A 22,245-nucleotide genomic window follows, 5' to 3' on the forward strand; every position below is an offset into this window, starting at 1 on the left:
AAGCAGGCACTTGCATATACACATAAAATAAAATTTTTTAAAGAAAATTTAAACTAAACATAAGTAAGTGTAATATGCATGTTTATGTCTTTAAAAAACAATGACAGGAAAGATAAGGTGATATAATGGATAAAAGAAGTGTTTCCAACAAGTGTGCTGGAAAACTGGATCCCCCCCCTCCCCCCCGCCAGGGCTGGAGAGATGGCTCAGTGGTTAAGAACACTGACTGCTCTTCCAGAGGTCCTGAGTTCAATTCCCAGCAACCACATGGTGGCTCACAGCCATCTGTAATAGGATCCAATGCCCTCTTCTGGTGTGTCTGAAGACAGCAACAGTGTACTCCTATACATATAATAAAGAATTAATTTTAAAACACCGGATACCTGCACTCAAAAAAACAAAAGGGGACCTTTCCTTATCTCACATGGGATAAAAACAAACTCACAGTCCAACAAAAATCTGCAAGGATCCAAACTATGGAACTCCTTCAAGCGTCTTACCGGCAGATTGTTGTGACATGGACTTTGTTGGTGGCCACTTTAAATATGATCTCAAAAATACAAGCCATCAAAGGAACAGTAAATAACCTGAACTTGAGCAAAATGAAACACAGTTGTGCTTCCAAGAATAGCACTAAGGAGCAGAAAGACACCAAAAAGGAGGAAATATATAAATGGCATACTTAATAAGGGTCTTGCATCTAAAATCAGGAATTCTTACAGCTTAAATTTAAAAGCAAGCAACTTATTTTTTAAAATCTAAGTAAGGGATCAAATGAGGGTTTTTTTGTTTTTTTGTTTTTTTGTTTTTTTAAAGAAGATAAACAAAAGACCAGTAAAAACATGAGAAGATGTTTGGCATCTGATGAAATCAGTGTCACCGAGAAATGCAAATAAAAACAGCTGTGGACCAGACATGGTGGCCCACACCTTTAATCCCAGCACTCTACTTGAGAGGCAGAGGCTGTTGGCCAGCCAGACCCACAAAGTAAGTTCCAGGCCAGCCAAAGCTGGCTTTTGAGACTTTGTCTCAAAAACCAAAACCAACAACATCATCAACAACAACAACAACAAGACAGTCATGAAGCAACAACAATAACAACAACAACAATAAGAGCCTTCAAGGAAAGAGCAGAACTCTTTAGCACGGCTGGTGGGGATGTAGGATGGTGAGATTGCATTGGGGAGTGAGTGCCCTGGCAGTTTCTCCGGGTGGACCTTCAGCTATGATAAGGACCAGCAATTCTTCTCCTAGCTATGGACCTGAGAGAAATGGAAACAGATGTTCGACATGTGGACATCTGTCTGGCAATAAACAGACAGATATACACACACTACACGATGAACCCAAAAGGCAGCATACTGGGTTAAAAAAAGAAAAGCCAGCCGTATGGCCACACACTGCCTGATTCCTTCTACAGGCAACGCCGAGAACAGGCAGTTTAGAGACAGAGAAGATTTACTGGTTGTTTAGGGCAGGGCTCAGAGCACGGTGGTTTCTTTTGGGGTGGGGTGAGGGGGTGAGAATGACCTAGAATTAAGTTTCTGGTAACTGTATAACCCTGAGGACTAGAGACTTCTGAATCCTGTACTTTAACAAAGCGTGAGACTGGAAAGCTGGCTCAGGGGTTAAGAGCACTGGTTGCTCTTCCAGAGAATCGGCCTTCAATTCCTAGCACCTACATAGGAGCTCAGAACCATCTTCCAGTTCAAGTTCCAGAGGATCCAATGCCTTCTTCTGGTCCCTGGGGGAGCATGACACCCACATAGTACACAGGCATGCATGAAGGCCAAACACTTATATGTATAAAAATACATAAGTTGTGAAATATAAACATGCATGCACAAGCACACACACACACAAACAGACACACACACAGAGACACACACAAACACATACATATCGGTAGTAACAAGTTTAAGTCTCAGAAAGAAGACTGGACCTTAGGAGAAGGGCTCAGGTCATGGAGGGAAGGAAGACTCTAGACAGGGCTCTGCTTCAGGACTTTAGGGTTTCTTGGTGAAGGCTCCAATGTCTCATGATGCTGACTTCCAAGACCACAGGCCAGAAGGTGGCCATCTCTAACAGTCCACTGGGGGATGGGGAAAGCAAGGTCGAATCTACTAAATCCTTTAATACTGTAATGGCCCCTTTGATCTTGGAAAAAAAACGTCCTGAACTGAAGTCTCTCTCAACACCCCATTCGGTGGCTGACTTGTGGATAACCACAGCAAGCTTTATAGACTCCCACTGCCCTGCCAGGTCCTTGGCCAGGGCCTTTGGAATGTTCAGTAGGAGGCTCGGGACAGTAGCCTGAATTTTGGGTCCAGTTGCAACACTAAGTCCTTGGGTGGTGGGTTTCAGCTTCCTTGGCTTCGAGCCCCTTTCTGCCTATGTAAAATGAGGTCGGGCTGGATCTCAATGGAAATTGTAAAGCAACCTGAGCTGAGAGCAAGGCCTCTGAGCTTCCCTGCAAGGAACCTGGATGCCACGTGATGTGACGTGACCAGTCCTAGGAGGGCAGCTGCACAAGTGAGCCCAACCAACCCACGGTGCCCAGAAAATAAATGCACTTGGGTTATTTTGAGCCCCTCGGCTGTGGGTGGCTTGTTCGCAGCAATACCTACAGCTAGCACAGTGGTAGACAGTGAGGAAGAGAGGCACTTACTACTTGGATGGCCATCAGACTGGGAAGGCTGTTGGCTTTGTTCAGGCTGTAAGAGGAGAGGCCCTTTCCATAAGTCTGACAGCATGCAGATTTCTCTTCGTGGACAAAATGCAGAAAAGAAAACAAATCACCTTTAACTTGTTCTCCTTATTGCTTCTGCAGACTTATTCATACCCAACACTCCCAAATGTCGGTACTACAGCGAACGATAAAGTCCACTGCTATTGTCCATGTTAAAGTGGGGGGAGGGGCTGGTGAGATGGCTCAGTGGGTAAGAGCACCCGACTGCTCTTCTGAAGGTCCAGAGTTCAGATCCCAGCAACCACATGGTGGCTCACAACCATCCGTAACGAGATCTGGCGCCCTCTTCTGGAGTGTCTGAAGACAGCTACAGTGTACTTACATATAATAAATAAATAAATCTTTAAAAAAATAATAAAAAAAAATAAAGTGGGGGGAAGTGCAGAGACATCTCTCTCCAGGGCAGTGGGTGTAGAATCAGAAGTCTGGGTGAATAGGGATGGATGCCCCAGGGTTGCCATCCCCAACCTGTATTGCAGGATAACTTACTAGACCCTTGTGAGATATGGGCTCTGTGTTAGAATAAAGATGGAGACCGCTCCTGGGAATCAATTATCAATGATTATCAAGCCCAGAGGCCAGGTGAGTGCTCAGCAAGGCTCGTGGATCAGGGATGACTCTGAGGCAACATACCCTTTCCCACTTTCTATGTATTAAAATAAGTGTGTCTTCTGTGAAGCTGTGGGAGGGAGGTGGCAGATGCCATGGCCATGGTAGATAATCCCATACAGATGGACAGTCACCCTCACCGAATCCTACTCTGGGGCCTTCCAGGAAAAGTTGGGGAGAGAAGTTCCAGGCCCGGACTCTTTAGCATACCCCAGGTTAGCCCAAAAGCCTCACCCAGCAGGCACTGTATCAGCTAAGACAAGCTCAGCCCAAACCCAGTTTTATGCATTTCTTTGTCTGGCACAGCTCACAGGCCTCCTCTGTGGAGAGCATGGAAGCCTCCCTAACCCTCCCTCATGGCTCCTCGTTCAAACCAGAGCATCCCTCGCTCAGTCTTTATGGAGGTAGGGCTTGAGGGTTGAGAGCACCCGAGGCTGAAGTTGGCCTTTGTACAAGGCAGACCGCTCCCCCTAAGAAGACTGGGGGTACCTACAACCATGCAGACACCACTTCTCCATAAGAAAGGCACACTCATAAATACACAGATTAGTCAACCAGGTGCAGTGGTGTGCCTTTAGTCACAGTATTGAAGAGGCAGAGGGAGGCTGATTGCTACGAATTCAGGGCTAGCCTGGTCTATATAGTGAGTTCTAGCACAGCCAGGGATACACAGTAAGACCCTCCTGTTTCAAAAAATAGAACGTGTATGCATGCGCACACGCAGGCAAGCAAGCACACATGCGCGCACACGCACACACAAGAAATGCATGGACTAAAGCTGCCATCATCAGATACCTCTTTAAAAAGTGGGGGTCTGACCAAGACAAGTAGGCAATGACAGAGTCAAAAGGCTAGCCACTTAGAATGACAGCCACCTTGGAATCATCCTCAGAGTGGTCATGAGACATCTATGGAAGTAACAGCTAGGTGAGCACCCCGGGACAGGGCAGAGGGACAGATTTATCTCAGGGACTCTGCAGGCACTCTAGGTGCTAAACGCGATTATCAGAAAGGGCAAGAGTGTGGCCATGGGAAACGTGGCTGGGTCACTCCTGCTGGCCTTTCTCTGACACTATGATCATGTCTCCTCCACAGTGGCTCCTCTCCATGTAGCCACATCCCCCTGGTGCCAGCTCCAGGCTCTGGGACTTTGTTTGGTTCTGCTGACCACTTTTTCTAGGTCCGTTCGCATCTAGCGGCTGACACTGTGATCAGGGACTCCCCTAGCCAGAGATGGAGACCAGATAACCCTGGATTGCTCCACTTGCCACAAGAACAAGAAACACCCCACCCACCTGTCCTCTGTGGTTTAATTCCTGTTCAGGTGACTCAAAATACTACCTGTGTCTTGCTCACTTTCTTATTGGGAACAAAACCATATAGAGATGAACACACACACACACACACACACACACACACACACGAGGGTCAGGGCTTAGTCCCTGACAGCAGCAACAATGAAACAAAAAATGGGGGCCAAGGGGAAGTGAGGGGAAGAAAAGAGATTCAAAAAGTGTAGAAAGAACGGGGAGGGATGGGAGGGGAGATGAGACAGGCAGCCTCTGATGCAGGGGGATGTCTTGGAGTTCCAGACCTTTTTGCTTCTCCACTCAGCTTGCTCTTGCCTGATATTTTGGGGGTGGGGGAGGTAGAAGTGTTCTCAAAATGCATCAGGCTGGACAAGCACAGTAGCATATAAGCCTGCAGTCCCAGTGCTCTGGAGGATGAGGCAGGGGCATTGCAGCCTGGGCTACAGAATGAGACTAGCTCAAAACAAAGGAGTAAGAGATCCTAAGGGACTTCCAAGTTCCAGGGCACTGGTGGCTTCAGTTACATCAAGCCCAGCCTTCTGGAATCCTGCTCATGGCTCTGGCATGGCACTGGCTCCAGAGCCCTCCATACAGGCCGTTTGCAGTCTTCTATCCTGATTCTCTGGCTTTAGCTGTTGCGGGATAGCCCAGACCCAGCCTTCCGGTGGTATAATCAACACCACCACATGCCTTAAGCATTACATCTTGAATGGTCTCCACAGTATTATAATAATAATAATAATCAGATGGCTGATTATTGCACCTATCAGCTGGCCACTGTTCGCAAAGCCAGGTCCATCCCCCAGGGAGAGGGAGTTGGTGGGCAGGCGGAGAAGCTGTTCGTAAGTCTCCCGCAGTAAAGGGCCCTTTGGGAGAACATTTACCAAAACAGAGAGCGTTGCTCCAGGTTGGGGTGCTGTCTGTAGAATGGAAGTGAGACTCAGGGTCTTTCCAGTTGTGACTGAAGTGATGTATTAGGGTAATAACCCTGACTACCAAGGCACCTGCATTTTCTCACTTAATCTCACATCGAAGCCCAGGGAAAACAAAGCTGTCCTGTCCGTGATAGCCTCCATAGAAGACAAAACACTCACTCACGTTATGTTTCTGTATAAAAATGAATGAGCTGCACAACGGTGCTTTAAAAACAAGTGACCACACAGGGATCTTCATCACTCCTTCTTCCCGCCTCGAAGATAGAAGAATGTAATCTACCGGGGCATGCTCAGAAGAAAATGGGAGCTCTGTATTTCGTAACCCCCTAGACGTATGCATGGTGGCTGTTTCTGACTGTATCTGTGTCCTTCTGGGGCGAGACTAACAACCTCCACTGTCTTTTTCTTAATTTATCAAGGGCTCTTCGGGATCTTTGAACACGTAGTTGGTGTCACAGAAGGTCAATGAAGCCCCCCCTGGAGGGCAGGATGCCAGGCAGTGACTTTGCTGGGAACTTTCCTGCCTCTCTGATGGTCAGAGGATGAGTAGGTCTGAAGGCAAAATTGCTCTCCTGTTGCTTTCCCACCAACAGGGAGCCGAAGGGAGAACCCTCCATCCCCTCCAGGTGATCTCTTAAGTGGACCATCAAGCTTCTACATGCTTGTCTTAGGTCACTTGCCTGAAGCTTGCCCAGTGAGACAAAGAGCAGAAAAGGTTAAGGATGGACACCTTCCCCCGCTTGGTTCTGACATCCTAAAGCCAGCACAAGCTGTGGGGATGGAGGGTACAAAGACAGCACTGGGCTCCCCTAGTGACTCATTTGTCCATTCATCTGTCCATCCATTAGTCCATCCACTCATCTACCCCACCACCTATCCACCCACCCACCCACCCATCCATCTGTCTATTCATCAATCCATCCATCTACCCACCCACTGTCTATCCATAAATCCATTCATCTATCCACCCACCCACCCATCCATCTGTCTATTCATCAATCCATCCATCTACCCACTCATCTCCCTCCTCATCCATCATGATCACCCGCTTGCTGCCCATCCATCTGTCAATTCATCCACTCATCCATCCCTTGAAGAACCAATTATTGAGGATAGCTACATCCCTATGTCTCTTACAGTGCTAATTAAGATAAAAATCCCTTGGGACTCAGCTATTTTCTTTTTTTTTTTTTTTTTTTGGTTTTTCGAGACAGGGTTTCTCTGTGTAGCCCTGGCTGTCCTGGCACTCACTTTGTAGACCAGGCTGGCCTCGAACTCAGAAATCCGCCTGCCTCTGCCTCCCGAGTGCTGGGATCTTTTAAAGGCGTGCGCCACCACGCCCGGCTCAGCTATTTTCTTGTCCTTGTCAATCTCATCCATATTCACTGCCTCCTTCTATCCAGGACCACCTCCTCGCAGACACCCATCTCCCGCTTGTCAGCTTTCTTGGATTCTGAAGTGTATGGTCACATACCATTGACTTTTCTCACAAAAGTTCCAGAGGGCCCTCAATCAAGCTCCATCAAACTCAGGACCAGTCCTCCAAGGTGAATGGTGTGGAGCCCATAGGCAATCCTTCCACAGGCTGTACTAATGTCACCTCGCCTTCTTGTTTCTTAACTCTGTACCTTCTCCTCTGAGCTGCCATCTTTTATCAGAACAGCTAACTGGTCTACCTTGTGTACTTCAGGGCTTCTTTAATCGGAGTGCTGTGGTCAGTGCCAGCTAGACCCACACCACTTCTCTCCCATCTCATGGCCTTCACCAGAACCTCTCTCCCATCACAGAGCTCCTGTGGATGTCACCTTGGCCTGGAATCTTCTTATCTTCTGTTTTCATGGAGTCAACATTTGCTCTTCCTACTGATCTCTTCAAAGGCCATTTCTTCAACAAATCCCTCCTAGTCCTCACTGAGGAGTCCTGCCTCATCAGAAGCATCCCGAGTTTAAGCTTGGCAAGTACAAGGACCTCATCAACCCAGCTGCACCTGCCCTGATTCCCAGCACTGGGACAGCACCTGGCAGCTAGAGGGAACACGCTCTACTCCAGTAATGAGTTCAGGGGAAACTGCTAATGAAGGAATTTACAAAGCATTATGGGAAAGCAGGATATGCAGGCTTTCTTCAAGGGGCAGTGAGAGGGAGCTTGCTTCAAGCTCTGGGGACAACACTCAGGCAGCACCACAGGGCCTGGGGAGAGAGTGAGAGGACAGATGCCCATGGCATGGAGGTAAAGGGAGGGTCACTGTGTCCTCTGCTCCCTGTACCACCTGCTTACTCTGGTGTCTCAGTTCTTCCCTGTGCACAAGGACCTGAAAGGTTGCTGGAAAGTCAGAGTAAGGGCACCACGTGAATACTTTGTGGATATGGCCTGGGGCATGATGATCTTTGAAAGCTGCTGTTAGCCCTGGCTGGGCAGTAACAATGGCAGCTCATCTGTGTGTCTCCAGACCAGTCAGTGCAGCCTGGTGTCAGCGAATTGACTCAAGGGTGACTCTCCAAGGTGGGGATGGAATCCTCCACTCACACCCCCACACATCTCATGTTGCAGTAGGAGAAAAGTCCCCCAGAAGCCACCACTGGGGATTGTCCCCATCTGCTGGCATGTGGCATCTAGAGCCCAGAGTGGGAATCAGGTTCCACCTCTCTTGTTGGTGTAAGCGTTAGCAAAGAGCATCAGCTTGTTCAGCCAGGTCACCTCTCATGACCCTTGACCCCGGTAAAGAAGCTATAACCTATGTCGCTAGCTTCCAGCCAGCTTCTTTTTCATCTGCCTTCCTGTCTCCCGGGCTGAGGGATGCTTGGCTGTGGGGTGGGGAAGGGAGGACATTGTGCAGAGGGAACTATTTGGAGACTTCCATTTTGGTCGGCCGTGGTTTGGTTTGGGGTCGCTGGCCTTCTGGGGGCTCAGGCTTCCTGCTAGTGAGCCCTAGGTTTGTTTTTCATATACGCTTTTCACTCTGTGCTGGTTCTAACAAAAAAAAAAACCCTACCCCTCCCCTTTTTCTTAACTTCTTATGTCATTAGTTTACAGTGGGCCATGACTACATCGTAGGGAGCTGGTCTGCAGTCCATCAAAGATTGTGGAATGCCCTGGTGTCATGGAGGTGAGAGATAAGGTCACTGGACCACACAGACAGAACCAGATATGTGTGTGTTTTTAGAAACTTGGAGAAGGAGAGGCCTTAGCCTTGGCTCCTGTTAGAGGCTGAAGGCTGACCCCTTGGCCCCACCTGGAGCTTCACGACCTGGGCAGTGTCTTCTTCTGAAGTCTCCAGAGGTCCCAACCTGCATCCTGCTCTTTGCTTCCTTGCTGTTGAGGCTTTCCAGACTCCTGGTCTCAGGACCATGTCTCTCGGCTGCTGGATCTACAGACCAGCCTCTTCATGCTTTCTCAGATGGATGGACGACTGGAGCTTGGCTTAGGAAAGCCCATGGAAGCCAGTCGGATGGCCACACGGCAGACTTAAAGGACAGTCTTCCTACCGATAGGATCCCTGAGTTATGGCAGCATCCAGTGGCCAGGAGGTTAGAGCTGCCTCCTCTCATCTGACATCAGTATACTATTTGGGTGGGGACGATCATCATTTGTTCCTGATTAGTGTTCAACCCCAGATTGGAAGAGTGAAGAGGGGGGGTCTCTCTTGGACTCTGGGCAGATGCAGGGCTTAGAGGCTACCTTCCTCTTGCCCATGGACCTAGCAAACAGATAAGGTAGGAGAAGGAGAAATTGGATTCCCTGCTCCAGATGTGCAGTAGGAGGAGCAAACAGTGGGAGGCACAGGGGCCTCCCCACCAGGTCAGCCTGAGAGAGGCTCATGCCCTCTGTTGCCCTGCCCCAGGGCAACAGAGGGCATGAGCTGAGACAGGCTTGGCAGTATGGTGTCTGAAATCTCGGCCACAGTCTTGAGTTCTCTAAGCTTGGTCTTTCCCTGACTCTTCTAGACTCTTCCAACAACACATGGGTCCCCCTGGCTGGGATGTTCTCTCTCTTCTTCACTTGGCACTGGTCATGATGACCAAGGCCTTCTTGAAATGCTTTCTTCTCTCAGCCTCCTGGGGATCCCACCCTCCATGTCTTCCACCTTCCACCTTGCTGGCTACACAGTCTCTTTGCCGGCTCCTCTTCTGCTTATGGGTAAGAGCTAGGCCAGCCTGTGGTCCTTTCTGCTTTTGTTTGTTTGTTTGTTTGTTTGTTTGTTTGTTTGTTTTAAATAGGGTTTCTGTGAAATCTGGTTTTCCTGAATCTTGCTCTATAGACCCAGGCTGGCCTTGAACTCAGAAATCTGCCTGCCTCTGCCTCCCAAGAGCTGGGATTAAAGGGTTTGCCACCACTTCCAGGTCTAGCCTGTGGTTACCACAGCTTCTCTTTCTATACTGTTTCATGGAGCAATTACACATAGCCACCCATATATTCATGATCCCCCAATCTCTGTTTTGTTCCTTATTCTCCATCATCTCCAGACCTTCAAAGCCAACTGTGGCATTGGTGTCCCCACCTAACCACACCAAAACCAAGCTTCTCATTGCCAGTGGCTCCCACAGGGGCTTCTTCAAACTTCTCCATCGATGAATGTAAGTTGCTGTCCCTCTAGCTCTTAAAAGCCCAAATCTGGACATCAACCCACCTAGTCCCCTTCCTCATTAGACATTCAAACCCCAGCAGGACATCTGTTGTTTACATCCAAATGTCTCTCAAATCCGGTGTCTCTGCAGATTGTCATAAGCTCTGTCAGAGTCACTCCTAGCACCTGTTGCCTTAGGGGATGCTCTGGCCTCTGGGAAGGGGGCCTGCAGATGGAGACACAGTGCATTCTCCAAACAGCAGCTGGGGTGGACTGGCAAACACACCTGAATGTGTCTTGTAACCTACCTAAACATACATCTGGGTGCACCCCTTCACCCATTTAGCACATGCCTGAATACACGGGTTCCTCCTCCATGGAGTCTCCCTACTGACCTTAGGATGAAGTGTTAGCTCCCTACACTGGATGACAGAGCTCCTGTGGACTGGAGCGTCTGGAGTCTAGCTGATTCTCCCTGCAACATCATCTTCCTTGGATGTACCAGAATACCCAGCTCATTCCCACCCTCCTGGGGACCGTGTTCTTGAGAAACTTTCTGCCTAGCATGTTCTTCCTGTGAGTTGAATTCTATCCTCCTCCCACCAAACACACACACACACCTCACCTTCACAGGTGTCTCTCTTCCTCCCCAACCCCAAATACCTGCCTGGAACCTCTCCTGGATCAGATTGCTCGATGTTTCTATTTAGCAATCACTGCCAGCTGGTGTTTCTACCTGCAACTTGTCGTTTGTCTTTCTCCCCACTGGAAGATAACCCCCTGGGAGAGTTAAGACTCCCCAGGGCCTAGACCAGTGCCTGGCACCCGACAGAGGCTTAGCACATATTTATGGGATGATGGAAGAATGAGTGCCGGGGTGGGGGAAGGAGGCCAGGAGACAGGCTAGGACGTGCACAACTATTTTGAGCTGCATGACAGTGGTGTTGGGGATGGGGAGAAGTAGAAAGCATGAAAGAAATGAAGGAGAGAAAAGTACCGGGCTGGAGGCAACATAGAGGGGAGAGGGGAGGAAGCAGGGAGTCCACTCTTTTCCTGTGGTTCATCGAAAAGGCCAGGAAGAAGTGTGGGATGTGGGTAGCCACGTGACAGGTCTAGATCTGGGAAGACATAGTGAGGAGTGGTCACCATGTCCTGTGTTCTTGTATTTGAATGCTGAGTGTCCAGCCAGCGGTGCTGTTTGTGGAGGTTACAAAATTTTTGAGATATGCCTGGCTAGAGGAGGGCTGCTAGGGGAAGGTCTTGTATGCTATAGCTGCCTCTGGTCCTGGCCTGAGCACTTTGACTCCTGACTGGACATCATGTTAAGGTCTCACTACTATGCATACCTTTCCCACAATGATGGGATGAAATCCTTCCTTGGTCATAGCAATAAGAAGAAGCCACTAACACACTGGTAGATGACAGAGTTGGTTAGACCCAGGCTTGAGTCCTCAGGGAAAGAAAGAGGCCAGCTACACAGGCATGTATAGAACCTTCCAGAAGGAGGAGCTGGTGACAGGCAGAAGAGTTGAAAGGAGCTGGAGGAGAGTGTGAAGGTCCAGAGAGTGGGGCAAAGGGGCTTCAAAAGAGGCAGGACCAATCAGCAGGGGGCCTGGGGCTTAAGGGTCATGTGGTCAATAGGGACCTACTATGATCTTGGCAAGGGATATGCTTGTCCACATGTCCATGGTACACAGATGTGGGGGATCAAAAACTGGATGTCAATGCCTTTTCTGTCCTGTCTCTCAGGACCAGCAGAGCATCATTGTCAAGCAGTAGATTGCTTTCTTTGTGGATATCCCAGAATCCACAAGATAAATGCTCACTGTTGTGTGGAGTACACTCCCTTGACAGACTGCTCCTAAGCATGGGTCTGCACCCTGCTGCCGACCTCACCACATCTGGTCAGAGTCCCACAGAGATCAAACCCCGGTGGGTTGTCTGTGTTCTCTGCAACTCAGCTCGCTTTCAGCAAGGCTAAAGATGGCCAGGACCACACTGGGTATCTGTCTTGGTTACTTTTTTGTTGCTGTGATAAAATTCCATGACCAAGGCCACTTAGGGAAGGGTTTATTTGGGCTTATGGCCCAGAGGGATGAGTCTAGCACCATCACGTGTGGCAACAGGCAGGCACAGTAGCACAACAGCTGAGAGCTCACATCTCAACCACAAGGGAACAGACACACTGGGAAGACACTGGGAATGGTAAAGGCTTTGAAACCTCAAGCTCCACCCCCTAGTACCATACTTTCCCCCAACAAGGCCTCCTTGTTGCCTCCTAAACCTGTCAAACAGCACTACCAACTGAAGACCAAGTAATCAAATGACAGGAACTAGGGAGGGTGCTTCACTCAAACCGCTGCAGTATTCTTCTGGATGCCCCCGGACATGAGTCCTCAAGGGCTGGCGTGCTGGGTTGCCTACTGGAACCTCAGCGTGTGATCTGATGCAGAAGTAGGGCCACATTCCAGAGACGGCTAGTTAGTGAGGTCACAGTGGACTAGGTGGCTCCTTACATAGAAACAGAGACACAGAGAAGAGAGATGACCACGTGCCAGTGGAAGAGGGACTGGGGTTATACTGCTACATCATATTAGGTGACAAAGAATGTTAATAGCTATCTGCCATTGGGTGAGATGATAGGGAACTCTTCTTACATCCTCTGAGGGGAGTCTGGCCCTGCTGCCCTGTACCTTGGGCTTCTATTTCTGCCATCCATGGTAACTATACAGCAGCCATAGGAGAATACAGTAGTCAAAGGGGCGTCGCTGATGGTGTCCATCAGAGCCTCTCTCCCACAGGCTTGGGACATAGTCAACTCAGCCCCCCCAGTGGTTGGGAGCCAGGTCCACAATACAGCCTATACCTACCAGGTCCTCAGGCTTCCTCCATGATACATTTCTCTGCTTTCTACCCAAGCAGCTGGGTTGAAGTGGCAATGGTTATTTCTTTGGCCTCTGTAGGGGCTGTCCTCTCTCCTAAATGACCCTTTTTGGCAGGGTGTTATTTGTCACTACTGCAAGAAGGTGCAGTGAGGCAGCTGCAGGGACACTTGTTCTTAGCCACAGAGAGGAGTTCTGTACAAAGTCACTTAGGGTGGCTCCAGATGTAAACAGCAGGAAGTTACTTTCCCTTGCCCAGGAGATGGGCTGACTAGGAGCCTCGGGAGTCAAGACGCTTGCCACAGCTGGATACAGACATGAATCACGCAACAGAGCACAGGACCCAAGCAGCTGGACCTACCCTAGTTAGCTTTAACTGCCAACTTAACACAACCTAGAGTCCCGATAAAAGGATGACCAGATTAAAGGACTGCCTGTGCTATGTCTATAAGGAATTGTCTTGGTTGAAAGTTGAGGTGGGAACGCCCACCCCTCTGTGGGCAACTTCATCTCTTGGGCAGGTGGTCTGGGCTGTAAAGAAAGCTAACCAGGCTAAGCCAGCAAAAAGCCTCCCATGGTTTCTGCTTCCAGGTCCTGCTTGAGTTCCTGATCTAACTACCCAAGATGGCGGATGATGACGTGAATGTATAAGCCACATAAGTTCTTCTCTCCCATAAGTTGCCTTCGATCAGAGTATTTTACCACAGCAACAGAAAGGAAAACTACCCACACCCTCAACTTGTGATGTGGACCCCACAAAGAACAGGAGGAACTGACAAGATGGAGAAGACACTGGCCACACCCAGAGGGGACACTCCTCCTCCTGACCCATCCCCTGCTCCAAGACCCTCCTCCTACCACTCAGTCCCAAGACCCTCCCCAAGACCCTCCTTCTGTCACTCAGCCCCAAGACCCTCCTCCTGCCACTCAGCCCTAAGATCCTTGTCCTGTCACTCAGCCCCAAGACCCTCCTTCTGTCACTCAGCCCCAAGACCCTCCTCCTGCCACTCAGCCCTAAGAGTCTTGTCCTGTCANCCCAAGACCCTCCTTCTGTCACTCAGCCCCAAGACCCTCCTCCTGCCACTCAGCCCTAAGAGTCTTGTCCTGTCACTCAGCCCCAAGACCCTCCTCATGCCACTCAGCTCCAAGACCCTAGTGTGAGACTGGCTCAAATCAACCCTGCTGTAACCTGTGTCCCCCAGGTTGCTGTTGTACACGGAAGCAGCCAGAAACCCATGTACTAACAAGTATTTGTTTGCCCAAAGCTCACTCCAGGTAGACCAGGAAAGCTCCAGGTGGGGTCCTTATTCCCTCTCTAGTCTTTGCTTACTTACTGGCCAGCTCTGGTGACAGTAAGTCTACAGTCTCCCTAGAGGCAGGACAGAGTGACCTTGTGCTTCTAGGCCTTAACTATGCTAGGATTCAAAGCTGTTATCTAAGGTAAGACAGTTAACCATTGTCTTTTCTTTAAAAAAAAAAATCTGTGGACTGTGTGCGGCAGCCCATGCTTTTAATCCTAGCACTGGAAGGCAGAGGTAGGTGAGTCTCTGTGAGTTTCAGGCCAACCAAGGACACATAGTGAGATCCCTCTTGTGAATATTGTATTCTGTGCTATAAAATATACAAAATTAACTTTTTTCTCTTCCTTCATTATGTGGGGAAGGACATCTTTGGATTGCTCTAGGTTTCTGCTTACCTACATGTACTATCTTCTGTCACCCAGCAGGCCCTATGAGTATGATGTCCAGATGGACTGGACAGTGGGGACCACGAACTGGGCTACAAGGGCCTGGGTCCACTCGTCGGAAGGCCCTGGAATACCATTGGGTGAAGAAGCATCCCAGAGGCCTCTTGGGAGCCACTGGCACAGCTAGACTTCGTGTAGGGCCTCTAGCTCCCGAGGTTTCTATAGTCTCAGGATTATATTCAATGTATCTATGCCTGGGTGAACCCCTAGCCCTGGCGGGCACAGGCTGGGGTCAGAAGCCCACTAGGAGGGGACCATATGCCAGGGCTAGACCTGCTCACAGCTACAGCACAGCGTAGAGGCAGCTGCATCTCTCCCATTTGTTTGCATAGAGGGCAGGTCAGACCAGACTAAACTAGAAAGCCAGACCTTACCTTTTCTTTTAGGCCAAAGCCAGGGTGCTGGGGTCGGGGTGTATATATATGTGTGTCAGGGAATAATCTCTGTCCTATGAGTTGAAGGAGACCTCTGGCCTGGTTGAGGCCAGCTTGGGAGGCAGGCACCTGGATCTGGAACTTGAGCTCCCGGCCCCAGCTCCCTCCTTGCCTGAGATGACAAGGTCCCTCCCTCCCTAGGGTGAAGTCAGCAGGCCTGTCCAGGTGACCAGCCCAGGAGAGCTGCTTCCATCTCTTATTCAAGTTCTCTCAGCTGTTGGAGGAGCAGAGCAACAATCTAAGCAGCTTACAGAGGTTCAAGAAGACAGGAGGGCTGAGAGTGGGGGCAGGGAACCCCTGAATCTCCTTAGCCCACCTTCTCTAGAATCAGATGGTTACAAGGAAACAAGGACAAGACACACACACAGGTTCCACTCCAGGGACAGAGGTCACCTGGTACCCCACTGCCTGTGGCCGAATGAGCATCTGCCTAGCTCACCCTCAGGACCAGGGCTGTTGTGGCGAGTAGGAGTGGCCTGGCCTTATTCTCTTTATGGACACAAGCACAGATCTGAGCATGGCCCTGGCTGTGAGTATCCACTGGACCCAAGGCAGACAGGGGAGACGCTTCCCAGAAGCCCTACCAGACAGTCTCCTGGGAAACAAACTTCATGGCTTGCCTACTTCCAGTCTGGAGCAGTGTCCCCTTGCAAGCCCTATTGCTGACCATCCCGGGGTCCTATGCAAATGACCTGGGACATTTGTTCTGGATCTAGACATTGGGGAGAAATGTGGCAGTACTCAGAGCCTGGACAAAGATGGAGGCTTTCCTCCCTTCTGTCCTCTCTTCCCTGACACTCCCTCTTTCCATCCCTCTTAGCCTGGCCGATAACTGGCCTTCAAGTGCCCCCCCCCCTCCCGTGGAGCTTTGGAGCTGTAGGGTGGATTAAAGCTCGGTTTCCCTTAGGCTTGTCTGCACCTACAGGAGTCCGTGCAATCATAACTCAACCACGCATTGCATACTACAGCAGGCTGCCTGTGCAATGGGGTCTCAGCAGACGTGGTCCTTTGTCCCCAGCGCCCCGTTAAGGAAAGTACTATGGAGAAACTCCCTAGGTCTTGAGAAGGTGTGGTGGTTCAGAAGGCTCTCGGCTGTGGCATCTACGCTTCCCCCTTCTACAAGCCCATTCTCTGCTTTGCCCTAGCGGAGGTTTGGGGACCTTAAATCCTGAGCCACAGGACCCCACCTAGAGAAAAAAAATCGCTTTCTGATGGGTGGGGCTGCACACACAAAAGCTGCGTAGCAGACAAAACTGAGCTTTAGGGACAACGACTGCAGAGGGGACAAAGACGGCGACGGCGAGGACAAAGGCGGAGCCGCAGCTGCTGCGTGCACGCGCCTAGTGCGCGCTAATGCTCTGCGTTTCGGGACCAGGCGCCCCCACCTGGCCCTGAATCCGGTAAACAAGTCCATTGTTCTAAAGCAGCAAAGGCTGAAATACTTTTCCCCCAAACAGTCCTGGGCTTTGAGGCAGGGGAAGGACAAATAGCGCTCTCCAGAGTTGGAGGAGGGCGACGCCAGGAAGGACTGAAAAGCTACCAGCCCTCAATCACAGTGCTTTTGCGCTTTCCCTGCCAGGAACGGCTGCGCGCTCTTCCTATGAACGCCCGCCGTTCTGCGGCAGCCAGCGTGCACTGAAACCCCACGGGACCCGCGTCACCAGCTACTGCGTGAAAAGACCCCGCATTGCGGCGGTGCGCGCGCGCGTGGTGGGGAAAGCGTATGTGTGCATCGCGTGCGCGCTTCCCGCCCGCGTTGCCCCAGATCTCCGGGTGCTGCAGTCTCCTCACCCCCACCCCCACCTTTGCACACACGTCCCTGCAGTTTGGTGAGCTGTGATGGAGAAGGTGCCCAGTGGCCGTGGCGCGGCAGGGAATGGTGACGCGAGGGAGTGAAGGGGAGATGCTTACCCGCCTGGCCGCTGTAGCTTCTGTCTCCACACAAAGCTCGCTGCCAAGCCAACCCGTTGGCAGGAGGCCGGGAGACCCCCGCCCTCCTGCTAGCTGTCTCAGCTGTCTCCAGCGCTGGGGCAGATTATGCCCCCGGCGTGTCTCGGCGCTGCTCCCCTCCCCCACGGCCCATCAGACGAGTGAAATGGTGGGCAAGCTGGGCGCGTTCATTTAGAGATCTAAAAGCGCCCGGAAGCTCCCAGATTCTCAGTCAGGTGGGATCTCAGTCCTGCTGACCCCACCTCTTATCTCCTCCCATTACTTGAAAGAACTGCTGGCCAAGAGCAGGGGAAAGAGAATGCCACAGGGGGTAACGTGGGGGTAGTCTGGTTCCTCAAGAGTGGTTCCCATACCCATTTAGCTAGTGTTCTAACCGGATCCTGCCTGGGTGGTAACACAAAGCCAAGGTTGCTCAGATGCCCAGGTCTTAATGCCATCTCTCCTGTTTTGTGCCAAGAGGCTGGAGGTATTTCAGCTTGAAGGCCTACAGAAGAGAGAACTCGATCTTGGAGCAGGAGGCTGCTGGGAAGCAGGCCTAAGACCCACCTGGGAGTGTGTTTGTTATGAGGTCTGAGGTGGGCAGGCTACTCTCCTCTCAGCATCCTCCCCTGCCTTCCATTAGTCATAAGCACCATTAGCTAGCTATACCCGGCTTTCTGGGCTTCCAAGGACCAGCAGATATTTTGAGTGTTTGAAGGCACCGTTTAGCCTGAGACTCTGCTTTGAAGACAGATCTTACACTGGTCCCAGCATCCCTGGGTTCTACCCTAGGGAGGCTGATAGGGTCACTCTGGGAGAGCTAGGGCTGTGTAGAGTGTCCTACTCCATTCCTCATTTTGCTCTGCAAAACTGAAACCGGATTTCCTGAACAGGAGCCCCTGGTCACCCTGCCCTTCTCTGTTACACACTGCAGGTCATCAGCTCATGTTGGCTCCAGCCTCAGCCAGGGATGCTGCCAAGACCAGCACGGAGCTCCTCGGCAGCCCTGCCAGCGTGCAGATGCCTGCTGACCCCAAACCACCTCTGGGAGTAACTCTGGAGGGTTCATGGGCCAAGGCAGCTGCCAGGCACCCTGTGGGTGTGGGGACAGGGGCAGGGATAGGGTTGGGCTGAACATACTGAGAAGTTCTAGAAAGCCCCGCAGGGTCTGAACCATCAGCCAATAGGAGAAGGAAGGTTGAAGTTAGCCGGTTACTGTGGGTGAGTGGTACTTAGCCCTTCAACATTCAGGGATTGCTGTGACTTCCAACAAAGGTACCCTGTAGACTGTCCACTTTACAGACTGTCCTGGTACTCAGGCTAGGTCTTATATTTGTTCCCTCTGCAAAACCCTACCCAGGACTGCCCAGCTGTGGGGCATCTTGTATCATGCCTAAGTAGGGAAAGAAGGCAGCTTCTAACCCTGGCACCCCTCAGCCGGCCTTTCCCATTGTTTTTTTCTGCAGAGATTCTTTTGTTTCCCCGGGTGAAAGAAATCTATCCATCAACTCAAGGCCAAGGCCGGCAACTCTGGAAGCCTCTGCCCCTCCTTGGCTAGCAAGCCCCGCCCTCCTTTGCAGTATACTTTCAGCCATGGTTATGAGCCTGGGCTTGTGTTAGGAGTTGTACCAGACAGAGGCTTAACACCAGCCAAGAAGCTGGGATGGCAGGAGTGCCGAGCTTCCCGGAGGAGGTCTGGCTACTTAGCTCAGGTCCACAGCCTGGCCACCCAAGCCTGACATCTGAACAAAGGCCTGCTGTAGCACCCACACTGCTAGCCTTTCCTGGAGGTGCGGGGCTGGGACATGCCTCCAGGACCACCTCCCTCTTCCTGTAGGAAATACAGGGGCAGCACCAGAGGGGCTTGACAGCTGGAGTAGCTGCTGGGCTCCCCCAGCTCTGGGGAAGCTTATTCAGCCACTCAGACACCTTGGCAGGAGTGACAGCCGCAAGCCAGCCTCACATGCTTCATCTGTTGCCAAGAGAAGATGAGTTAAGATAGGGCTCACAAGTAGCCAGACACAGGCTGAACAGTAGTGTGTACTCACAATCAATGGGAGGACTCCGCAGGTCCTCCCTTGGCAGACCCCAACACCGGTCCCTGCCCCTCTCTGCCAGCTCCTTCTTTTTTTTTCCAAATTTATACTTCCTTTCCCTCTGTGTCCAAGAAGGTGACCAGAACGCCATTCTTACCGTCCAGTGACAGCCAGTCGTGCTGGGAGGAAGGGAGTGTGGGCAGCGCCCGAGCCTTGTACTCAAACACCACCGAGTTAGAGATGATCTGATTGTTGAAGGCAACTTGCAGGGTCACAAGACCCGTGTCATGGGCTGAAAGGCAGAAAGAGAGAGGTCAGGGTGAGGACTAGCCTCCCAACTACCGCTCCTGCAGTTGATAACCAGCTAGTAACCCAGCCTCTGCCCGCCTATCCCAGAGGGCCCAAGTGTGGCACTTCTGAAAAAAATTCTTGGCTCCAGATTCACCAGGTGTCTGGAATCCCCAGAGGGTTGTTTATTGTTTGTTTGTTTGTTTTGAGACAAGTTCTACTATAGAGCCCTGGTTGGCCTAGAACTAGCTATATAGTTAGCAGGTCTCAAAACTCTCAGAGATCGGCTTGTCTCAACTCCTGAGTGCCGGGATTCATGGTATGTGCCACCGTATTTGACAAGCCTCTGTGACATAGCTGTCTGTTCCTGGGATGCCAGGAATGGGCAGGGACTTGAGCTCAGCACACATGACTTGTCCCAGGGTTAGGTACATCTGACAATTTGTGTTTCTTTGGCCCCTTCCTGCCCCGTGTCCTGACTCACTTCATGTAAGATCCTCAATGTTTTAGGAACTTGGCTTCCCGCTGACAGCAAGAGTTTCATCTGTGGCTCTCACTGTGGCCTGGTTATCTGGAGATGCTGTGGGCAGGGTAGCTACTGAGCTGCTGCAGTGTGCTGTAGCACACTGTTACTTCCAAGGACTATGGGAAAGCTTGAGCTTGTATTCTGACGCAAACTCAGGGCTCAACAACAACTGAACCATTAAATGGATGTAATGTTCTCTTTAGGAACAGGAGAGAAGTCTACTGGAGGCAGAGACTTAAATCTGCTAGGGTGGAGGCTACACCAACAAGATATTACCACGGATTTCTTGGGGGCTGCACTGTGGTCCCCAAAGATGTCCTGTAGTTTATAGTGGCTATGCTGGGGCTCAATCCCCTAATAGGGGTCAGGTTATGTTTTCTGGGAACTGCTTTTCTGGAGCTGGGACACCAATACTCAGGGCCTCCCCCAGCAGGAGCAGGCTGACTTCCAGGGAGGACGCACGGAATCATATTACTGTTTAGGCTCTTGGCTTTCAGAAGCCTACGGTCATGAGGAAGCCATCCAAGTCAGCTGCTCCTGAGGACAGGGTGAAGCTCTGGCTTCCCTCAAAGGACATCTGCAGATCCCACTTCCGATGGGAAACCCGACTCATTGGCCATGGCCTTTCTCCAACCGAGGTGTATATAGAAAGCAGGTCTTGGAGACATCACCGCCCAGGTGTCCAGGACACAATCTGAAAGGATGGGTTCCCTGGGGATCATGAGGAATCTCCCATGGTTCTTCTCTGCATAGGGATCCCCAATGATGTTTGGAGTCTTCTGCCATCCCACATCCCTGGGCAACACTCCAAGATTGTGGTCTCTGTTCTCTCTTAGAGATGTGCCTGGTATACCAACAGGGAGGAAGGACTCGGAGAACTTTCCTTGTGATCTCAGGGCGCTCTGTTCTCCAGGTGGGGGGAAGCCATATCTTATGGCCAGTGTCCCCATGGAGGACCCTCTGTTACTGCTACTATGTCACTGTCCTGGCTTCTACACAACTGGCAGCACAGCTGAATGTAGCAGACACTCAGGCATCCCCAGCATCCCCAGAGATGCAGTACAAGGGGGACCTGTCTATTCAAGGTGTCAGGCCCAGGACCCACACAGACTTCCTTGACTTCCTCTCTGAGTCTCCTCTGCGTCTGCTTCTGCTCTTATTGATGACCATACCTTGCCTCTGCCGACACAATGGCCTCTTGCTGAAGGCAACAAAGCCAACAGTCTCAGACACAATGGCCTCTTGCTGAAGGCAACAAAGCCAACAGTCTCAGGTCTGTTCCTGCTGCAGTAGGCCTGGGGAGGGGGCTGTCTTGAGCACCCCTAGAGGTTACCAGGAGAATCTTCTTCCTTAAAGGTCACCCCTAGCCCAGTTGCCCTGGCTTTCCTATTTAGGTTACTGCTCCTCCTAACCCATTCTCTCAGAATAATCTTCTTATGAGGGAGAGGGGGAGACAGGGTCTCACTCTACAACCTTAGGCAGCCTAGAACTCACTGTGTAGCCCAGACTGGCCTTAAACATAGAGAGCCACCTGCTTCTGAATCCTCCCGCCAAGTGCTGGGATTAAAGGTGTGAACTAACACATCAACGCAGAATCATCTTTAAAAGACATAACTTAGATCAAACTACTCTGCTGTCTAAAGCCATTGGCTTCCCATGAAAGTACAATATAATCAGATGCCCATTGGCCAACCTCTTCCTGCCTCAGGGCCTCTGCATTCTCCTTATCCTCTGCCTGTTGTGACATCTACCACCCTTCCCAAGACTGGCTCTGTGCCACCCTTCTTCTGCCAGCCTCCCGGGGATGTGTATCCTCATGTCTGAGAAGGGACCTCTGCTGGGCACGCCCTCTCCACTGTGCTGGGCACACTCCCTCTGCTGGGCACACCCTCTCCACTTCCCCTTGCTGAATCTTTTTGTTCCTTCATTCCTTCCTGTCTTCCTGTAGCAGAGTAGCTCCCAACAGCTAAGACCTTGTCAGTTCAGCTCTCCATGCTCAATGCTAGTCACTGTCAAGATCCCGTCTGGCCGTCCGTAACTCCTTTAGGTGAGCTGCTTTAACACGTGTACTGCTCGCTCTGCGTTTTTTGCTGTTCTTTTGCTTTCTGACGACTTCCTAGGAGACCAAGTGGGGTCTGTGAGCCCGCAGACTTCTTGGCAGACTCCTCCACCTTCTGCTTCTAGTCTGTGGCGTTGCCCTTGCTCAGTGATCTGACTTGACTGCCTCCTTGGGCTC

The 22,245-nt window shown here is 51.0% G+C and overlaps 1 protein-coding gene across 9 annotated transcripts in view; it reads right to left on the minus strand.

Moving 5' to 3' along the window:
* LOC110292296 (calmodulin-binding transcription activator 1) overlaps positions 1-22,245 on the minus strand; it is a 232,798-nt gene that overhangs the window by 53,160 nt on the left and 157,393 nt on the right. For 7 of the 9 annotated variants that reach the window (XM_029476776.1, XM_029476779.1, XM_029476780.1 and 4 more), the window contains one exon: positions 19,353-19,487. In XM_029476776.1, coding sequence (XP_029332636.1) covers positions 19,353-19,487 — 135 coding nt within the window. Of the gene's footprint in view, positions 1-17,141; positions 17,300-19,352; positions 19,488-22,245 lie in introns of those variants that run through there. The other 2 variants (XM_021159544.2, XM_029476782.1) reach the window with 2 other exon arrangements.

The sequence above is a fragment of the Mus caroli genome, chromosome 4 (assembly GCF_900094665.2).
Source record: "Mus caroli chromosome 4, CAROLI_EIJ_v1.1, whole genome shotgun sequence".
Taxonomy (NCBI): domain Eukaryota; kingdom Metazoa; phylum Chordata; class Mammalia; order Rodentia; family Muridae; genus Mus; species Mus caroli.